Below are 20384 nucleotides of genomic sequence, written 5' to 3' on the forward strand. Positions count from 1 at the left end.
TCCCTGGCCTGCAGGGCTCCCAGGGTAAACTCCGCTCCAGAGGGAGAGACAAAGAATAAGGCACCACTGTCTGGCACGCCGAAGCCGATCTCCAACACATTCGTCTTTCTACTCAATGGGGGTGCATTTCTCTTCTAGGGATATAGAGGAGAGGCAGAAAGAGACATGTTCTTTCAAAACAGGGCCCCCGGATGAAAAAGAAGGCTGCTGGTGTAGTTCTGAGCAGTTTTATTTTTTCCCCAGTATAAATGCCACATTTAGTTTTGTTGTTGTTGTTTTGCTAGTGGTGTGGCAGGTTTGTCTTTCTGCTTTTTGGTTTTGTTATTTTATCTCTTTTAATCTATACTCTTCAATACTTTTCAACAAATTCTGAGTTAAACCTGATTACAAAATAAAATCTATAAAACAACATGTACATGTAGTCTTGGTTGTCTTTCCGGATACCTTTCTACAAGCTTTGCACATGTGGTGACTGTACGTTTGGACCAGTATTGCACAATAACTCAAGCTGAGTCAGATTGAACGGGGTCTTATGTGAACAAGCCGTTTCAATTCTCGCTACAGACACCCAATTAAATTTAGTTCTGGGCTTTAAATTAGACCCTAACACATAACTATGGTATAAACCAGTGACCAGTGAACTCCAATCGTCGAGTGCCGGTGTCCTGCAACTTTTAGATGTGTCCCTTGTCTTCCACACGTGAATCAAATGGCTAAAGTGCCTCACTAGTGTGCAGTCAGGCTCTGCAGAGCTCTGCTAATGAGCTAATCTTTGAGTCAGGCGTGTTGAAGCAGAGACACATCTAAGAGTTGCGAGACACCGGCCCTTGAGGACTGGAGTTTGAGACCACTGGTTTAAACTAAACCGTGCCATTACAGCTCTGGCAGTATATTTGGGGTTTTAGTCAGGCTAGAAAGCGAACTTCCACCTCAGTATCTTGTCGTTTGCAGTCTCTAACAAGTTTTCTTTCAGGGTTGCCCCATTCATCTTCCCGTAGATTCTGACCAGCTTTCCTGTCCCTGCAAAGAGAAGCAACCCCACTGCATGATGCGGACACCAAGTACTCTTTAAGACCGTGACCAGGTTGGTACAGTGCATGACAAATGGCTGTCCTGTTGACAGATTCTCCAGTGCAGTTCCTCCAGTGTCACAAAGGGCCACGTCACTCTCTTATTAATATATAATAAATTCTTGGAATTGCTTTCAACAATCACCTCATCTTAAATAAGCACGTCAGTTTAATGGTTCAAACATTTTTGATGCAGCTTAGGGGATTTAGCATTGTCAAAAAGGACATCAGGAGAAAGTCATTAATACTTTTATCTCCTCTAGAATTAGCTATTGCAACTCATTCGACCTCTGACTGAGGCAACAGAGCTTGCACGAACTACAGATGGCACAACATGCAGCAGCCAGGCTTCTTCTTAAAACCTCAAATGAGAACACGTTACTTCAATTTTAAGGTCTCTTCACTCGTCACTGCTAAATTTTGGAATTGATTTAAAAATTTTATTGCTGACTTTTAAGGCCCACTCTGGGGTTGTGTCAAAAAAAACACCTCTGATCTCCTAATATCATGGCTGAAACCTGAGGACTAAACGCGAAGCTGTTCTGACCATTCCCCAATCTTGGGTGAGGACAAATGGTGATGGAGGTATTTTTGGTCAGAGCACCAATTTTGTGGAATAATCTCCCCGAGGAGATCAGAGTGACAGTTTCACTTTGCGCTTTTTAATCCTGTTAAATGTGTGCTTTTTTTTTAATAAGCAGGCTTTTTCCATTCCTCCACATGGATTTAGACCTGTGTTATGATTTTTTATATCATTCTTATTATATCACATAGAATGGAAAAATAGGGAAATTTCTGGTCGTGATATGACCAAACAAGCAAAAAGTTTAAGATGCATGAATGCATTTGCAAGATGCCATAAATTACTTTATTATAATTTCTTAGTATTGCTATTTTTGTCCAATACATGTAACTGTTGCACAAAAAGTGATATAAATTTATGACATCCCCCCACAGTTTTAAGAAAGAAATAATGTTCTGGTTAGTCCTACAGATGATGTCAGGTCAAACATTTTACCGTCGTGCAGCAATCTGCAGTCCAAGTATAACTCCATTATAGAGGGGCCTTTAAAACGGGAGCAGTGTGACACACAGCAGGATGATTTAGTTTAATGACCATGGCAGTGACAGCACTGTGATGGAAATTGGACTCCCCCTGCAAATTTACATCACTTGAGGGTACTTGGGGGCTCTTTTAGCGGCTGCACTCGAGAACACGAGCCATCAGGAGGTCCTGGATATGTCATGCTTGTCACCTTCCTTTAAGTGTATCTGCAGACGTGGGAGAGGGATTAATATTATATAGCCTACGGAAGCACGGATGCCGCCTTATCGGCACTGCAGATGTGATAAGCACCTCTACCCGCGTGAAAACCAGGAAAAATCTCCAAGCAGAAAAAAAGACAAGCATCTCTTTTGTGTTGCCTCCTCGCGCTGCTTCAGAGTTTCAATGCAGCTTTAGAGGAAGATACGGAGCAATTTCACATCTGCTGTAATTTGATGTGCCTGGATAACTCTCTGTGAAATCATCTTGATCACAACACGGCTGTGTTCAGTTATTTTAAAAGTTGGCATATGGCTTTTGAGATGTTAATCAGATTTCTTTTGATTGTGAGCTAGTCAGGCTACAGTCGAAAACACAAGCAGAAATATTTAGGAAAAACGTAGAGGAAAACTCTGCCTGCTTTATTTGTAGTGTGTCTTTAGCAAAAAAAAAAAAAAAAAAGAAAAGAAAAGAAAAAGAAAATTATGAAACTGTCATTTTGATGGAAGTGTTTTCCATCACTGCCACGACACTCGCATTAGAGCACATCAGCGCGCGTCAACGCAGATGTCGGCACACCAAAACCGTGTTGCCCCCAAACTGGATCGGAGCTGTAAATGGAAGTTACGGCAACTGTCGCTGTCACTTCAGTTTTTATCAAAACAAAAGGAGAAAACACCCGGCGGAACCATGGAAACACCGTGTGACACAGAAAAACATCAACATCAAAGCATCCATACTGTAATTAGAATTTATTGAAAGCCTGCTCAGTCAGAAAAAAAAAAAGGTGCATGATATGTGCAGCGTTCTGGATTTGGTCCCAAAACCTTCTACCAAACACAGTACGGTGCACTAAAGCTGTAGCAAGATGCTGTGCTTATTTGTCATTCTGTGGTTGCATCTAGTATGCATTCCAATTTCACAGTACATAAAGAGGAAAAGTATGCCTAGAAATATGACATTTTCTAAGATTTACTGAAATCTCTTACCACGGTATGCGCTATTAAGTTGCTCATCAAGGCAGTAGTAGCAAGATTTAAGACCTTTGGCGATGGAAAAGAGGGCACATCTCCTTCTAAATGAAAAGGCTACACAACACCCAAAATGCGTGCCACCCACCAGCGACAAGGCATGATGACTCGACAGGCCACCTGACACCCTCTGTAGTTGTAGGGCCAAGGCCAGTAGCCACGCAGGGGCTCGCACACTCGTTGACAGTGCGTGTAGCTGCGCTGGCATTCTGAGCAGCAGAATCCCCGGTGGTCCAGCATGCTATCAAAGGTCATGGCGCTCTCCTCTCCGGTCTCTCCGCTGCGCTGTGATTATATGAAAGATTGGTAAATACACAAGAGCAACAAACCAGAGTTTCAAATTGAATCTGCATTTCAAACGGGTTGCAGATCTTTTAGCCTCATCGCGCAAACAGATTCTCTGTGGAAACGAAATGTGAGTTTGAGTTCAGAAGTTCATCAGGTTGGAATGGCAGCTTTAACCACTGTGACCTAACATTAACGATGCCATGTCAATGCCCTAACAATGGAAGCAGTCGCAGCAGCAGCAGCAGCACAGACCACGCAGCAGAAGAGAGAAGTACTGTCCTCAGATTAACACATTTCCTCACACAGTTCTAGTTTTGTGAGAACAAACTTTGAAGAAGGAGGCATCTTAACTGGATTGCTTGTATTTTTGTTTTAGATTGAGTTCTGTGGGTTTTTTAAGAGCAGTCAGTATCTTACTTACAGTAAAATGAGCCGCTCTGAGAAGGTTCTGAGATGGAAAAAACAACAACCCAGAAACATCAGAAACAGGAGCTAATGGCTAATAAGAGCTTGGTGATTTCCAAAGCAAATGTCTATCAAGCAACTCTGGTATAGAAAAATTCATAGCAGTTCATGGAAATGCTGTTTTATAAACCTTTACACAGATATTACTTTTACATTGGACAGTCTTTACATGTCAGCCTGATTATACTATCGCATAACACTGTGTTGGACTTAAATCCAGGCCCAACAATGTTAATTCCTTGTAGACTATTGTCACAAATGCGCCTCAGACCAGTTGTAGTACTAATGTAACCAAGGTGCCAATATTTCTTACCCAACACATACCAAGGATGGTACTGGAAGCCCCCGGAGTTATGCCCTACATGTGTGTTTTTTACAACAATCTGCCTACTGTACCCACATTTAATCTGTCCTTTGAGCGACATTCAAATGACCGATATCTAATTTAGGATCTGCTTGACAGCGAAACACCAAAGGTTAATGTTTTATATAGTTCTGAAAGAATCCAGGCAGTAAGGGGTTAAATACCTTTGCTAAGTAAAACATATGAGTCATACCAGGTAGTGAAGCTAATAAGATGCAAACATAATCCAACAGGAAAAGCAACATTTTTACAACATCTTGGCTTTTCATGCTCATTATATTGTGTTCATCAGATGGCAAAAGGGGATAAAAGGTGGAAAGCTGCTTTTGCATGATGATGATTTTGCATTTTTTGGCTCAAATCGTGTAAAAATTAACATGCAATTGTTATTTTTTTCTGCTTTGATAACACATATTTTAACATTTTTATTTGACTAAAGCAAACAAAGACTACAGTGACAACTAGATCCTAACCTTTTACAACAATTATCAATATATATATATATATATATATATATATATATATATATATATATATATATATATATATATATATATATATATATATATATATATATATATATATTGTGCTTTGTTTATAGCTTGTAGCAGAGTACATTCAATTGAAGTGTGGCTCACATGTCTGAAATGAGACAGTTTACTGTTAAAGCTTGACAACAAGTGTTTGTATGTAGGCGTATAGATATATGTATATATATATGTATGTATGTATGTATGTATGTATGTATGTATATATATAAGTATATATATATATTTTTTAAAGTATATATATATGTTTATATATATATATATATGTTTATATATATATATATATATATATATATATATATATATATATATATATATATATATATATATATATATATATATATATATATATACCATTACGAATGTAAATAAGACATCATATGCCCATTCCTATTTCTTTTTGTATTTTTTGGTATTCTTTTTGACCCATTGTATATATGAAGATTCACTGTATATAACTGAATGCACCTTCCCTACACTGCACCTTCTTGTATGAGCCGATGTGACGAGTGAATTTCTCCATTGTGAGATCAATAAAGATCTTATCTTATCTTAAACATTGTCTCAGTTTCAACATTTTCTTAAGAAGCCATCAGATCTTTAGGATCTGGTTAAAGATGAGATGATGTCTTTAGTAGCTGAGAGTTTGACAGAATTGGTGTTCTTGGGCTATTTTAGTGAGTCTGAGCATCAGAATCAAACATATCTGCGAGGTTAGCATAAGTGTGTTAAATCTAGCATTAACCTGTTAATATTTGCATTTGCATGCACACGTTAGCGTTAGGTTACAAAGCACATTTCCAGCTATTTTAAATTAAGTGTTGTGCTTTAAAAGTATTAGGTTACTAATTTCATGGATAGTGGAAGAAGAATTTGATTGTTAGGTTCTACAAGCTAGAGTGATTTATGATGCATCTCATGCACCTCAAAGTTGGTTCTGGGAATTACGTCAAAGCCAAATTAACAGTTTTTGAGTTTTGAGTTGTAACACCAGGGCTATTTTCTGCCTATTGTGTCATTCTAACAACCACCAAAAAATAGAAGCCTACAACAATGTATTTCCTTGCATATTATGTGTTGAAGCACAAAGCAACATCCTCACTCACAGATGTGAAGATATGTACTGTGCAGTGTGTGCCCTACTTATTTAATGATGAACAAATGATCAAAAACAAAGACATCTTATTTTTGGAGATGTCACTGTTTAACACACGTGTCATCCAGGATTGGCAACATTTGGGAACTGAAATAAGGGGTGGAAGTTAATCCGGGTGTTGGCGCATGATAATGTATGGGAAGTTGAACAAAGTTAAGGAAGTTGAACAAATATAGTTACAGGAATTTGTAAATATATTCGATTATAAAAATACATTGTGGCTGTGTAACACTTTTGCACATTCTTTTTTTTTTACCTTATTAGATCCAGTTCAAATCATAAAAAATCACACAATTCAATTAAGTGTATCATAAATGGTCTAATGAGACACAGAAGATGTGATTTATTAATATATTTCATGATTGCTTTTTATGAATAAAAGTTTGTTTTAGTCAGCTTTAAAGAAAACTAATTAATTCTCTATTAGTCAAGTAGTTTAGCTTGAAAGAAAACAGAAGAATAAAAATGAAAAAAATATGTATTAAATGAATCATCAGAATCAGTAAAATTCTATCACCTTTCAGAAAATGTTGGCGGGTCGCTAAACAGATTAGTGTCTTAAATTACATTTATCTAAATAGATTAAAAACTTCTCAGACTTACTGTATGATTGAAAAGTCTTGCATCCCTCTGCCCCCTGACACCTTCCAGTGCATAATTTTTTTTGACTGAACAATTTCTTCAGAGGGGAAAAACATTCCCAGGGTCGCTTTGTAAATATTCTAGTCTGCTTTGTTTTTTTTTTTTCTGCTAGTGGTAAAACACTGACTGCTGATAGCTACCACACCGAACCACACTTCAAAAAGTCCAGAACTAGAACTATCCCTTCAGCACTGCTATGATGAAATAATTTGTAAAGAGCAAAACCTAATTTCAAAAGCAAAACTTTAAGGGTTGCTTTCGGGCCTAGTATGAGCCTCTTGATATCAATCTAAAATGAATCACCTGCGGACACTTGTTTACTGTAAACAGTGTGGCTGATGAAATTATTACTCACATGGTAGGGGTTTTCAGGATTGTACCCTGACCCCACAGCTGACTGCCCTTCATCCACTGCTTCCTGCTCACTGCGACTAATCGGGTCCCTCTCCTCGGCGGACGTCTTGATCTCCTTCATGTCTAACTGCCGTTTGGCTCGTCGCACGCCGCTCCTTTTCCTCTCCCCATCTGTTCCTCCATTCACAAGAGGCGAGAGTATTGGGTCAACATCCACAAGATGCCATGCGTGTCCTCAGAGCTCAATCCTACATAGCTGGAGCTGTCTCAGATGTCTTGAATAATTCACTCAGCAGCAGTGATATCAAGCAGTGTCGCATGTTTCAACTTCATTGTTTTTTAATACGCAACTTTGTTAGTCCTTTTTCTCTGCTGTTCAACTCTAAATTTAGTCTATGTTCAAGATGTTCAAGTATTATACTAACTTCTAAGCGAAGGCAGAAAATTTTACAAGTGTGTCAGCACATAAAAAAAGCAATCACAGCTAAGACTTTAATGAGCTATGAAAAAAAAGTAAATTGTTTAAATTTAAAATAGATTGTAGTGCGTGTTAGAAGTGTGGTATTTTCTTTCAGTGGGATCAGGACCAGCCTGAGGTATAGTCAAACTCTGTGACTGCCTTGGGCCCCCTGCAAGCATGCGAGCCCCAAAAGATACCAAATTACCCAGAGGGCATGTTGACTAATACATATATCCAAGTGGCAATGACTTAGAATATTATCAAAAAGTTAATTCCTTTTAGTGATTCACTTCAAAAAGTGAAACCCATTTAGAGTCATTAGAAACAGATTGATAGATTTCAATTATTTGTTTCTGTAAATTTTGATGACCCAAAATTAAAATTTCTCAGAATATAAAAAAATAAGCTGGGGGATTCCCTATATCTTTTTCACCTTTTGTCTACCTCACGTTTTTCTTTCCAATCAGCTTTTTAAAGAAATTTGCTTAGATACTGAATGCTGTGAGCAGCCAGCTACTTTCACAATGACCTTTAGTGGATTATCCTCCTTGTGTGGGGTGTCATTGGCTGTCTGCTGGAAGACATTATGACTGTGAAGTCTATAGCTTTTTGTTCAGTTTTAAAATCCTTCTTTTGTTGATCTCTAAAATGCTTTAATTTCCCGAGAAACCAAATGTGAGCTTTTTATTTGCTTTTACCCAATTCATCAAAGTTCACAACAATGAATATTTTATATATATATATTGCTTTGTTGTAAATCCTTATATTATTCTAATATTTTTAAATGATTTATGAAGTTTAAACATAAATGTCAGTATAAATTCTAAAGTTTCTAAATAATTTATGATTGTATCTTCAAGCGGAATAGCATGAAATCAGGTTTATAAAGACATGGGGTGATTTTGGACAGGATACATTTGAAGCATTTCCTCCATAAACAACCAACAATTAACTTTTTGAAATTGTTCCTGTGGAGGGTGTCAGTGACCGTCTGCTGGATAACTGTTAAGTCAGTAGTTGTCCCTATGATTTTGTAGGCCATATCATACCCGCTACATTGTATTGTTGGATTTTTTTTTAAATATAAAAACGTAATATTGAAAATCTCTAAGACACTCAATTTTATATTTCATTATCTGTAAGCCATAATTATCAAAACTTACCTAAATAAATGCTTGAAATATGTCACTGTGCTTTAAAACAATCTATATATAATGTTATGAGTTTCACTTTTCCAGTTAGAAATGGACCCACAAGTGAAATCCTGCTTGGGGCCGACTACATCCTTAAGCAGACTGTGGGAAATGTGGAAGAAACCTTTAGGAGATGTGGGTTGGAGCCAGAAAATGGGAAGTTTCCCACAAAGGTCCAGTATTCTGTTGCCCAAAAAAGTGGTGTTCTTCAGCGGCTGCTTTTCTGCAACCCATACAAGGTGCTCCTCATCGAACCTCACAGGCATCGGTTCATCTGTCTGACAGGAGAACAAACACAGTTTCTCTGAATTACTCAGATTAATGCTGCAATATCGCTCTTTCTTTCCAAATCCGCAGCATTGCGTCTCAGAGAACTTGCACACGTACCAGGTCAAACATCAGCAAGTCTTTGTTGTGTGCTCCCATGAGCGGGAGGTTTGCTTTGATATGGGATTTTATATAGCACTTGTCTCCGCCGAAGAAGCGAATCCCGGTTATTCCCTGCACCAAATCACAGAGATGCCATGTTTACACTCACAGCTTTGCTACTTTGCTAAGCACACAGAAGGTCTCAGCTGAGCTCTGGGGGAAAGTGAGAACAAGGACAAACTTACTCACAATTTGAAAGTCATGAATCTCCACTGCCTCCCCAGCTCCGCTCCCAGTTTGAAATCTCTGCAGATTGTTGTCAGAATCAATTTCCACGGAGCCCTCCCTCACCTCCCCGTTGATGTTCAGGCTGTAACTAACATTATAAACCTGGCAGCATTCAAAGCGAGATGTTAAAATGACTGATTAGTGGAGTTATGTAAATCACAAAGTGGCAAACACAAACAGCAGAGGCAGGAACAAGCTTCACGTCGCTTGTGTTATTTACCCCCTCGCAGACATTTCCATGGAACAAAATCCACCGCAGTTTTTAAACACTGCGAATTTCAGTGAAGCACCACGGGAGGTGCTGCTGCAGACCCCGATGAGGAGGTTTTCCCCACATGTGAGCTCATTAAAACACAAATAAACATTATGCTGTTGCTTATAAAATTTGGAAGAGCGCAATGAATCAATTTGTGCAGCTAGAGTGTTGAAGTCAGAAGGAAATATTTGATTTTACAGTCTGAAATGCTGCATACTAGTCAAGATGTTTAACATATAAAACCCAATTCACTTACATTTTTATCACTGACTTTCCACATGTAGAGGGAAGCCACAGATGCACACAACATGAACGCTGCACCAGCGATAAGGGCCACAACTCCAAATCTCAGTGCATGACTGACTCTGGCAGAAGGTGGTGTGCTGGATGTGCTCCAACCCTTAAATTCAAGAGCAAACAAAAACACACATAGCAATTACAGAACAATGACTGAGGCAAGACTTACACTGCTGGGGTAAACTTAAGACTTTACAGCATTGACAGCTTTACAAACATTTCAGAAATGTCAGTAATGGTTCTGATCAAAAAACCAGCGCCTGTCTTACCGCATCGCAACGAGATCCACCAGCTGAATTCTGCACTTTTTCCATAATCTCTCTCCAGTGGCTCTATAATTCCCTCTCTGGTTGCCTCTCTTTATGGGAGTTGGGTTATCCGCCAGAAGGCTTTCTGACAGGTATGTGTGAATGACGCAAGGTTAATATAAAATTGCAAAATTCTCCATGTGAATGTTACCTGGGTCTCCAGGTTTCCCCCGAGCGCAACATGTGGCCAAACCCATGGTGCCAGACAAAGACAAACTTGCAAAGGAGCTTTGAAATGACAGGACACTGGCATGTGCCACAGACAGAGATGCACTGTTTGTGGAAATTATTCAAACATTTACACACACAGACACACACACACACACACACATATATATATATATATATATATATATATATATATATATATATATATATATATATATATATATATATATATATATATATATATATATATATATATATATATATGTATGTATATATGTATATATGTATATATATATATATATATATATATGTATGTATATATACATCAAACATCTCAGTACAGAAGAGCACAATCTCAGGAAAAGCTAAGATCCTAAGAAGAACCCTCATGCTCCCAGGCCTGTGGTAGAGGACCCACCCTGCTAAGGAGTATGAGGGGTATGTGTGTGTGTGTGTGTGTACACCAGTAGCACAAAATTGTAAAATGGAAAGGAAATTTAACATGGTAAATTTTAACCAAATAAAAGCCTCAATTTGGAATATTTTACCACCAGCCTCTGATTTTCCAGAACGTCTCTGTATTTAGCTCCTTCTATCACTTTATCAACCCTGCCCATCTTCACTGTCCCTAATGAAAAACACCAAAACAAAACAATATATATATATATACATTCTCAAACAATGAATCCACCTTGGGATTTGTGAGGTGCTTCACCAATTATACTTTCAGCTGATTTGTCAACCTGAACTGCAGCTCCTCCAAAGTTACCACGGGCCTCTTTACTGCTTCTTTGATGTGTGTTTTCCTTAGCCAGCTTGTCAGTTTAGGTGGACAGCCAAGACTTGGTAGGTTTAGTCACACCGTGCTTTCTCCATTTTGGGTGACCAAACCGGTCAGATTTGATTTTGTCAAGGAGTGTCACAATAAAGGGGCTGAATGGAACTTTTTGATGTTTTATTGTGAAAAAATATATGGAAGACCAGGGATCCTTTTCCTTCCACTCCACAAGTATGGTCTACTTTGTGTTGGGCAATCACATAAAATAATAAATAAAATACTGTACATAGAAATTTGCAGTTTTAACCCAACAAAACTGGAAAAAAACCCTCAAGGCTATGAATACCCATGCAAGGGGCTGTGCAATAATCTCGTCTCATTTTTGTGTGCGGTAATTAATCTACTTGGATTTGTGCAAAAGCATGATTCAGTTTTGCTTTAAATTTATGCAGAAACGCAGAACTGTCAAGCACTACCTTGTCATACATTTTTTATGTGCTTGCTGCAGATTTCCTTAAGTTGTTTGCCAAAGTGTCAGCAGGAATGGAGCCTGGCACTATACCTGTAGTCAAACATGTAAATATTATTATTCTTAGGTGTATATGTTCAGACAGCGGGCTGGAGGAAAGTATACACTCTGAATACCTTACACAGAGAGAGAGAGAGAGAGAGAGAGAGAGAGAGAGAGAGAGAGAGAGAGAGAGAGAGAGAAAGAGAGAGAGAGAGAGAGAGAGAGCCTAATTATGAGCTTTCTAACTTCAAGTTTTATGGTCAAGGTTTCTCTGTCTTTATCATAATGTGAAAACAAGAAACAAATTGCAAGAAAAGAGATTTAAATGGACTCTGCACCTGTTGCTTGGGAACATATTAGATTACTTTTTTTTGGATAATTGGTTAGTTGGGAGGCAATCACAGAAGGTGAAGGTATTCTTTGACTTTTGAAAGATATGCAATTGTAGGAGAATTTGAGCAGCAGTGCCGTATTTGCATTCAAATTGGAGCTGCAGACTATCCACATTGTGCATTGTGAGCAGACATAGAGATTGTTTTCGCTCACTGTCAGTTTAGAACTACATTATATTTACTGCGGCGCTCAAGCCTTTGAGGCAAATGAAAGGCAAAAAGGCATTTAATTGATGTTGTATTTCTATAAACAACTCGATTTTTTACATTTTAGTCACTGTAGAACAGCAGCAAAGTGTTTATTTGAACTTTTTATTTGTGCAACATCATGATAAAACCTACCACAAACATGGTTGATTGTTTTCCACAGCAGAGAGGCCTTTTTTTTAAGCCTAAATGTCCAAAAGGTCATGCCCTTAAATAGTAACACATGCTTTTAAAAAGTCATAATAAAATTCCTCTTTACATTGAATCATTATGAAAAATATATTATCAATAGAAAATCTTGCATATTACACATAATACAATGAACAGTCTTATATGAGCCAAAAGACACACAACACACTACTGAACACGTCAAAAATCCCACATGGAGTCAATCTGGATGAAAGATCTGTACAGTAAAAAGCTTAAATGTCATTTAATTACAGTTTGAGAGAAATTGTGGGGTCTTTTAAGAGTTTGTGTACTCAGGGATGGATATTTCATCTGTCTCCTGTATCCTAGCGGGTGTTGGTGGACAGACAAGAATGTAATCAAACTCCTGGTGTTGGACCTTCTCATACACGCTCTGCAGACCACTGGTTTTAGGTATTTGGGGTGGGTAGTAGTTTTCCCTCCTAGCATCCCGGGGAAGCGTGGCTGTCTTGGAGAACGTCGACAGGTGTGGTCCGCAGGCCAAGCTCGTGTTGGGCCTGGTGGCCGATGGGCTCCAGCAGCGGTCCGAGTGCCCCAGCACTTTGCATTCGCTGGTGCACGCCCAGAGGCCTGAGGGGGAGGAATCAAAACAAAACAGCAGCTCTTGTCAGGATGTGACATAAATAGTTGATGGATCATCTGGATGTGTGAGGATAGGCGATCCCAGGGAGCTCAAATGAAACTCAGCATGCATGTGAATTAATCATAACAAGTCTTGAGTACTGGTGAACATACAGCTTAGATTTCATGCTACATTGATTAAGTGCTGGATTTTTCTGACACTCACTGTTCATTGGTGGGGACTCTTTTTTATGCACGTCTGCACTGATGTCAGAGTCGCTGTCGTTGAAGTCGCTGTCCCCTTTCCCGCTGTCCTTCCCGCTAATTTGGGGGTCTCTCGCTGAGATAGTCGTGAACGAGTTGCCCTTCCATATTGTAATAGGTCTCACGGTTTCTTTCCCATAACCTGGTAGTGTGGAATAACCCTGAAAAATAAGCACATTTATTTTTAGTCAGAAAGCTTAAATAGATTAGGTGGTAATCTTAAAATGTATGAGAAACATTTGCTTACCTTTAACTTGGCTTCCATTGGCCTGCTGTTTGGCTCAAAGATTCCTGTTGTCTGCCTGCTTTCCTCACTGCTGGTCTCCGTTGTGTTGCTGTTGGCCAGAGGCAGACCCTCTGGAAATGAGTGGGCATCAAACGTGTTGCCTTTGTGATTGACGATCAATGAATCCATACGACTACCTTCGGTTTTCTCCACATTGGGCATTTCTGCTTTGTCGTCATAACCCCCCTCAGTTGTTTCCTTTTTCCTGCGGCTACAGATCGTCGTGATGAGAATGATAGCCAGCAGGAGAACCGAGCAGCTCCCAGCCAGGACGATGATTATGGCTATGGACATGTCCCACTCGAAGAGGTCCGCGTTGCTACTTTGATCTGAGGAAGGTTGGCTGGGTGGGGTGCCTTCTATGAAACTGAAAATAATCATGGCTGTGGAGGTCAGAGAGGGGGATCCGTTGTCACTGACTGCCACTGTGACTTTAACGCTATCTGTGAGGTCATAAGTGAGCTTTCTGCTCACGAGCACCTTTCCAGTGTCTTTGTTGATGGAGAATCCTAAGTGCCCACCATCTTTGATCTTAAAGGACAGCTGTGCGTTTATGCCCTCATCTGCATCCGTGGCCCTAATCTGGGTCACCAAGTAACCAGCAGGCGCATCTTTGGGCAGGAAAACCTCAGCAGACCCCTTGTAAAGCGAAGGCTCTATGATGTACGGCTGGTTATCATTCTGATCAATTATTTTTAACCTGATGATGGCTGTGCTCTGCAGCTGAGGTGATCCCCCGTCGCTCGCCTGAATGTGCACATCCAGCTGCTTCATCACCTCATAATTGAAGCTCCTCAGCGCATATATGGAGCCAGACGCTGAATTGAGAGACACAAAGGTGTTCACTGGGGACCCCATGATGACACTGTCCACCAGCCTGTAGGTGATCTTCCCGTTGTTACCCAGATCTGCGTCGGTGGCCTCAACCGTGGTGATGTAGGCGCCCGGGGCGTTGTTTTCCACCACTGCCACCTCATAAACGGCCCGGGCAAAGTGGGGGGCGTTGTCGTTCTCATCGCTGAGCCGAATGGTGAACTGGGTGATTTTTCTCAGCGGGGGTGACCCGAAATCCTCAGCCATCACTGTCAGATTGTACTCACTGATCCTCTCCCTGTCCAGGGCGGCCGCTGTGACTATCATGTAGCTGTCCTCGTGGGCCTGCCGGAGTTTGAAGTGATCGTGGCCGTACAGCGTACAGTGGATCTGACTGTTGACGCCAGAGTCTCTGTCCAGAGTGCTGATCAGCGCCACCAGGCTGTCCTTCTCCGCTGCCTCGCTGATGTGCGCAACACCCGTCGCCGTGGAGGTCATCGGGGTGATGCTGATCTCCGGGGCGTTATCGTTCACGTCCGTGACGTGAATTACGATTTTGCACACGGACGGGATTGGATTTGCGCCCAGATCGATGGCCTGCACGTCCAGCTCGTAGGTGCTTTTCTCCTCGAAGTCCACGGGACTCCTGAGGGTCAGGCGGCCCGACTTGTTATCCACTTGGAAAAGTTCGCGGATCTCGTGAGAGACCTGCTTCCCGAACCCGTAGACCACCTCCCCGTTCAGACCCTCGTCGGCATCCACCGCGTTAAGATCCAGGATCACGGTGCCGACCGAGGCGTCCTCTGGGAGGCTCACTGAGAAGCTGTTCTGGTCAAAAACGGGGCTATTGTCGTTGAAGTCAGTCACTCTCACGGTTATCTTAGTTGAACCGGTTCTGTAGGGGCTCCCTCCGTCTTTTGCCACCAGCTCTAAATTATATGAGGACTGAATTTCCCTGTCGAGCTCCTTCATAAGAATCAGCTCGGCATATTTTACCCCGTCCGCTCTTTGGAGTACGTCGATGCTGAAGTGACTGTTTACAGAAATATGATAGCTTTGTATGTAATTTGACCCGACATCAGCGTCCACAGCGGGGTCCAGGGGGATCCGGGACCCCAGCGCTGCGTTCTCTGAGATTTCCACCACAGACTCCCTGCTCGGAAACTCCGGAGAGTTGTCATTAACGTCCCTTATTTCCACCTCGACGTGGATTAGTTTGTAGCGGTCTTTGGAGAAATTAACCACGTCAAAAGTAATCAGACACTGTGGAGTGTGCCTGCATATCCTCTCCCTGTCGATCCGCTCCCCGACAATGAGTTGCCCATCGCTCTCTCTAACTCGGATAAAGGAGTCGTTAAATTGTTTCATCATCCTGAAATTGGTCTTGGATGAGTGGGACACACTCAAGGACATGTCCTTGGCGAGGTTCCCGATGATAGTGCCCGGCGCGTCCTCCTCTCTGGTCTGGTATCGCACTGTATTTCCCTCGGACCGAGTCCAACAAGAGAATAAACAAAGATGAAGATAGAAAATGATAATCCACCGGTGCCAATAAGTTACGATCATCTTTGCACTGGTCTTTTCCTCGCCGAGTTGCCCCGTTGTGTGCGGTTCACATCTGGAGCGAGCTCTTCATGCAGCGCCCCGCTTTTCCAAACTGAACTGTGCTGAAAGTGAAAGTTAGTCCTTCTTTGCGCGCAGCAGCCAGTCAGCCAGATATGCTCGCAGCCTCGCCTTCAACACAGCTCCAAATTCTGCAGTGGCGGGGTTTATACAGCTCCTCATGCTAATGAGACCAAGTGTGACCAATCCCTCGCTTTTGAATTAAAAATACATCCACACGGGGAGAAAAAAAATGCTTTGAACTCCTTATTTTCTTTCTTTAAGATGGGGGACAAAGATAAATGTGTGAATGCAGATGTGGTGGAAATAGCTATATGTATTTTTGTTTTTTCATTATTGTCATAACTACAGGTGCATCTGCTCACAATTCACAATTACTCACAATTACATTTATAGTTATTCATAAATAACTGTAAATGTAATTGTGGGTTTCAAGTTAATCAATCAACAGTAAAACTCATATAACATTATATAAAATGAAGACAAATCAATTGGAAATAGCATAAGATAAATAAAAAAAGGATATTTAAAACCCAATGACATGAAAGTGTTCAGCACATAGTTAACATTCTCCACAACAAAGGTATTAGCAAACAAAGCTGTCTGTTCACAGAGCGTTAGATCCAACCATAGGAATGGAAAGTTTAGTGGAAGGAAAACATTTTATGAAAAGCAGTGCAATCTTAAAGGCAACCAAGTGTAAAAGTTGTATCAAAGCAAACAAAACTGAATTTGAGCTTGTTCTCATAATTGTATACAAGAAAGCAAAATACCTTTACAGCAGCAACACTAATAAGGGAGCCCTTGACAGTCCCTTGAGAATCAGTCCTGCTCTATGCTTTTTCTAAATAATAATATTATAACCTATTTTTTGGATGATGTAATCACATGACTTAACAGAACGGATGACTAAAAAATTATATATATATATATATATATATATATATATATATATATATATATATATATATATATATATATATATATATATATATATATATATATATAAACAAGACATAATTTTTAGATGAACAATCATTTTCAATGTTATAAATTAAGTGTTGTTTCCTTTTCTTGCGACATTACCTAATTTCCCAATTTGCCAAAGTTCACCCTATTTAGATTAAAGCAGAACCATGTAAGTTTTGACCCAAGTATTAGATTCATTTTAGATGTATGGCAGCTCAGTGCGGACTGCCTTTCTCAAAAACCTGCCTATGTAACTTCAGAGGTCATGTTTAAAATTTAACCCACTGTGTCATACATTTTAAATTACTCAAGGTACTTATATGAAAATATTAAGTGTGCATGGTGTTATATTAGGTATAACTTGCCTTGTACTGTCAATGAAACAAAATAAACTAAGTGATGTATCTAGTTATTTGTGACACTGTTTTAAAGTGTAGTGTTTATTTTTATGAATGGTCTAGCATTGTTCAAAGTGTTTGTAAAATCCTTTAGCCACAATTATACAGTATACAGTATACAGATGTTATTTATTGCTTTTACCAACAATTAAAGTCTGCGGGATTTATTTGCAGAAGTCGTTTCCCTCATCTTTTGATGTAGGCTTTATTGTCTACCGAGTATGCCTGCATATATGGGTGCATGCATTTTGTATATTAATGTGTGTGAGTGCACCCCAGGGACTTTTAATTGTTCTTAGGAAGCTGAGCGAGGTCTTAGTTAACTTGACAACAACATATTCCTCAAGGGACAGATCTGCTGGAAAATATCTCCCGATGAAGCGAGTTGCAGCTGATGTAGCTGAATTATTTCAGATATAATTCTAAGGGTACCTGTGTATATCCATGCTTACATAAATATTGTAATTCAATGCTCTATACTGGCACAGCTAATAAGCCTTTGGCAAACATGGATAGTACAGTAAACCTTTATACACACATCTTATTTCTTTCTTTTACTCTTTGTGATATATATATATATATATATATATATATATATATATATATATATATATATATATATATATATATATATATATATATATATATATATATAGCTCTTATCTGATTATCTAGGTTTGCTTTATTTCTACAATGCCATTGTGATGCCTCACTGTGTTATGAGATTTGCTTCAATCAGCTTTGTTTTCTGCTCTTCATATGCATCTGATACTGTTTCTAATTATTATACCTTGCAATGTGGCATTCATTAGCACCCCTAAATAGTTGGCTCTTGTTAGTCCCAGTTTGTTCCCTTTTTATTTCCTGCTGTGTTGCTGCTTCGATTGGCTCAGCTACTTGTAGCTAGGTTTTTTGGGAATAAACAATCTTGTCTTCCACAGTCTTGTTTGCATTTCAGCTCCCACAGTCACTGCAAGCCACAGCATAACCATCAATTTAGTCTGGATATCCCACTCCACTGGGTTTCACAATGTTGCACATGTACAAGGCCTTCTGAAAGCATTGATAACTCTTGAACTTTTCCACATTTTGCATGATTACAACCACAAACTCCAGTGTATTTTATTGGGATTCAGGCCTACATGCAAAAGATTACATGTGGCAAACGCTGACACCACCGGAGATGGTCACTGGAGTTTGAGACTCTCACTCAAGTTGCACTTAAATAGCAAATATTAAAGAGACTTGGACTCCTGGTCTGAGATTTGTGCCTTGCAAATATGTAATGAAGAGTTAAAGGAAGTCGGTAGGTGGGCTTCAGACTGCAGCAACCGTGCATGTTTTACTGAGAAAGGAGATGCACTTGATTAACAGCCAGTGACATTGGTGGATTCTAATGGCTCATAACAATCTGTTCATGTTAGCTGTAGGTACTCAATAAAGACCTCATGAATGTCTCTCCAAATGAATGCTGTATCAAATGACTTTGGATCATTTAAGGAACTAAATAAACTCACTCGCCTGTGACATTGTCTCACCATTAAGCTAGCTGCAACTTTAGAGGGAAACCTCTGGCTAACATGTCAATACAAAAGCACTATATGTTCTGATCCTTCAAAGGTTCAACACTAATTTATCTGCTCACTAAACTTTGTCTTGTTCATTATGTTGTAATTTATACCAAATATTTGAATATCTTTACTATTTAGAATTGAGAGCAAATGTTTTTTATGTGGATTTAGAAAACGTTTTTCCAATATTATTAACAATTCCCCAGCCAAGAGTAAGGGGAAGAAAATCCCCTGTTTAATGCAATAAACGGTGAAGGAGTGGAACTAATGAAGACATGGATAAAAAAGTGCAATTTTTTCTATGACAAAGGCAAACACTTTGTTTGACATGATTAAGAAATTGATTTATATATTTTTTTCTGGAGCCTGAATGCCTTTTCTAATGGAGTAGGTGTTGATTGTAATTAATTTTCTTATTTACCAGTTTTGTTTTGAGGGAGGAATAAATGTTAAAAGATAAATAATATTAAGTCAGAAAGAAAATATCACATGTTCTTGAAACCTACAGGAACCCAGTGTTACAGGTGAACTAAATGTGGACAAAGACAAATGTCACTTTGTCCTCAGTTACAAACTAGTGCTGTTCCTCTGGCAGTTCAGGTGGGCAGATTAAAAGGGGTTCCTGAAGACCAAGGTTTATGTGTGTTATGTTAACCTAACGTAGTTGAGGATGAATTTTGTTTGATATTTCAAAGTCCTCCGTATAATGATCTGAGAAATGATTTGTTTAAGAGGCTGCAGAAAAACCTTGGTTTCTTTTAGTCGACTGAAGCAGATATGTTAGGCTGGCTATTTGTTTTCACAGAGAGTTTTGTATGCTCTATATTGTATTGTATAAAACCCTGGTTCACAGCCAAACTCGGTAGACTAAGGTTGGACAAAGAAGATGCCTTAAGAAGTGGGGCCAAATGGAGATTTAGAGATACAAAATACAAGTTTAGCAGGGCAGTGAAATTGAAGCTAAACGACTGTACTCTGAGAAGCTGAAAAACCAGTTTTCAGCGAACAACGCTGCTTCTGTCTGGAAAGGTCTCAGGCACATAACAAATTACAAGCCTAAAACCCCCCACTCCATAAACGATCGACAGTTAGCAAACGACCTTAACACCTTCTACTGTCGTTTCGACAGACATAGGGACAGTCCTGCAATCACCCCCCACGACTCCACCCAACAGATCACCACCTCCTCCTCAAAGACAACTCTTTCCACACATGAGAGAGATGTTAACAAACTCTTGAGAAGACAGAACCCCAGGAAAGCTGCTGGACCAGACTCTGTC

The 20384-nt window shown here is 39.7% G+C and overlaps 2 protein-coding genes across 4 annotated transcripts; both read right to left on the bottom strand.

The window, feature by feature from the left end:
* Positions 1–3071: 3071 nt before the first annotated feature.
* Positions 3072–10524, bottom strand: cnmd (chondromodulin). 3 transcript variants are annotated; one of them, XM_036129428.1, is made up of 7 exons: positions 10315–10524; positions 10005–10148; positions 9454–9594; positions 9223–9336; positions 8960–9113; positions 7184–7353; positions 3072–3650 (listed from the first exon to the last, which is right to left on the bottom strand). In XM_036129428.1, exons 1-7 carry the CDS (start codon positions 10357–10359, stop codon positions 3423–3425), a joined length of 996 nt encoding a protein of 331 aa, XP_035985321.1. In that variant the 5' UTR covers positions 10360–10524; the 3' UTR covers positions 3072–3422. The 3 variants fall into 3 exon arrangements, with proteins under 3 accessions (XP_035985321.1, XP_012728688.2, XP_035985320.1); XM_012873234.3 differs by having other exon boundaries at positions 7184–7359; XM_036129427.1 differs by having other exon boundaries at positions 8897–9113.
* Positions 10525–12498: 1974 nt separating this feature from the next.
* si:ch211-199f5.1 (protocadherin-8) lies at positions 12499–16307 on the bottom strand. Its single transcript, XM_012873200.3, has 3 exons — positions 13692–16307; positions 13407–13605; positions 12499–13189 (listed from the first exon to the last, which is right to left on the bottom strand). Exons 1-3 carry the CDS (start codon positions 16107–16109, stop codon positions 12876–12878), a joined length of 2931 nt encoding a protein of 976 aa, XP_012728654.2. The 5' UTR covers positions 16110–16307; the 3' UTR covers positions 12499–12875.
* Between the last annotated feature and the right edge of the window lie 4077 nt (positions 16308–20384).

Source organism: Fundulus heteroclitus, unplaced genomic scaffold (assembly GCF_011125445.2).
Source record: "Fundulus heteroclitus isolate FHET01 unplaced genomic scaffold, MU-UCD_Fhet_4.1 scaffold_168, whole genome shotgun sequence".
In the NCBI taxonomy this organism is placed as follows: Eukaryota; Metazoa; Chordata; class Actinopteri; order Cyprinodontiformes; family Fundulidae; genus Fundulus; species Fundulus heteroclitus.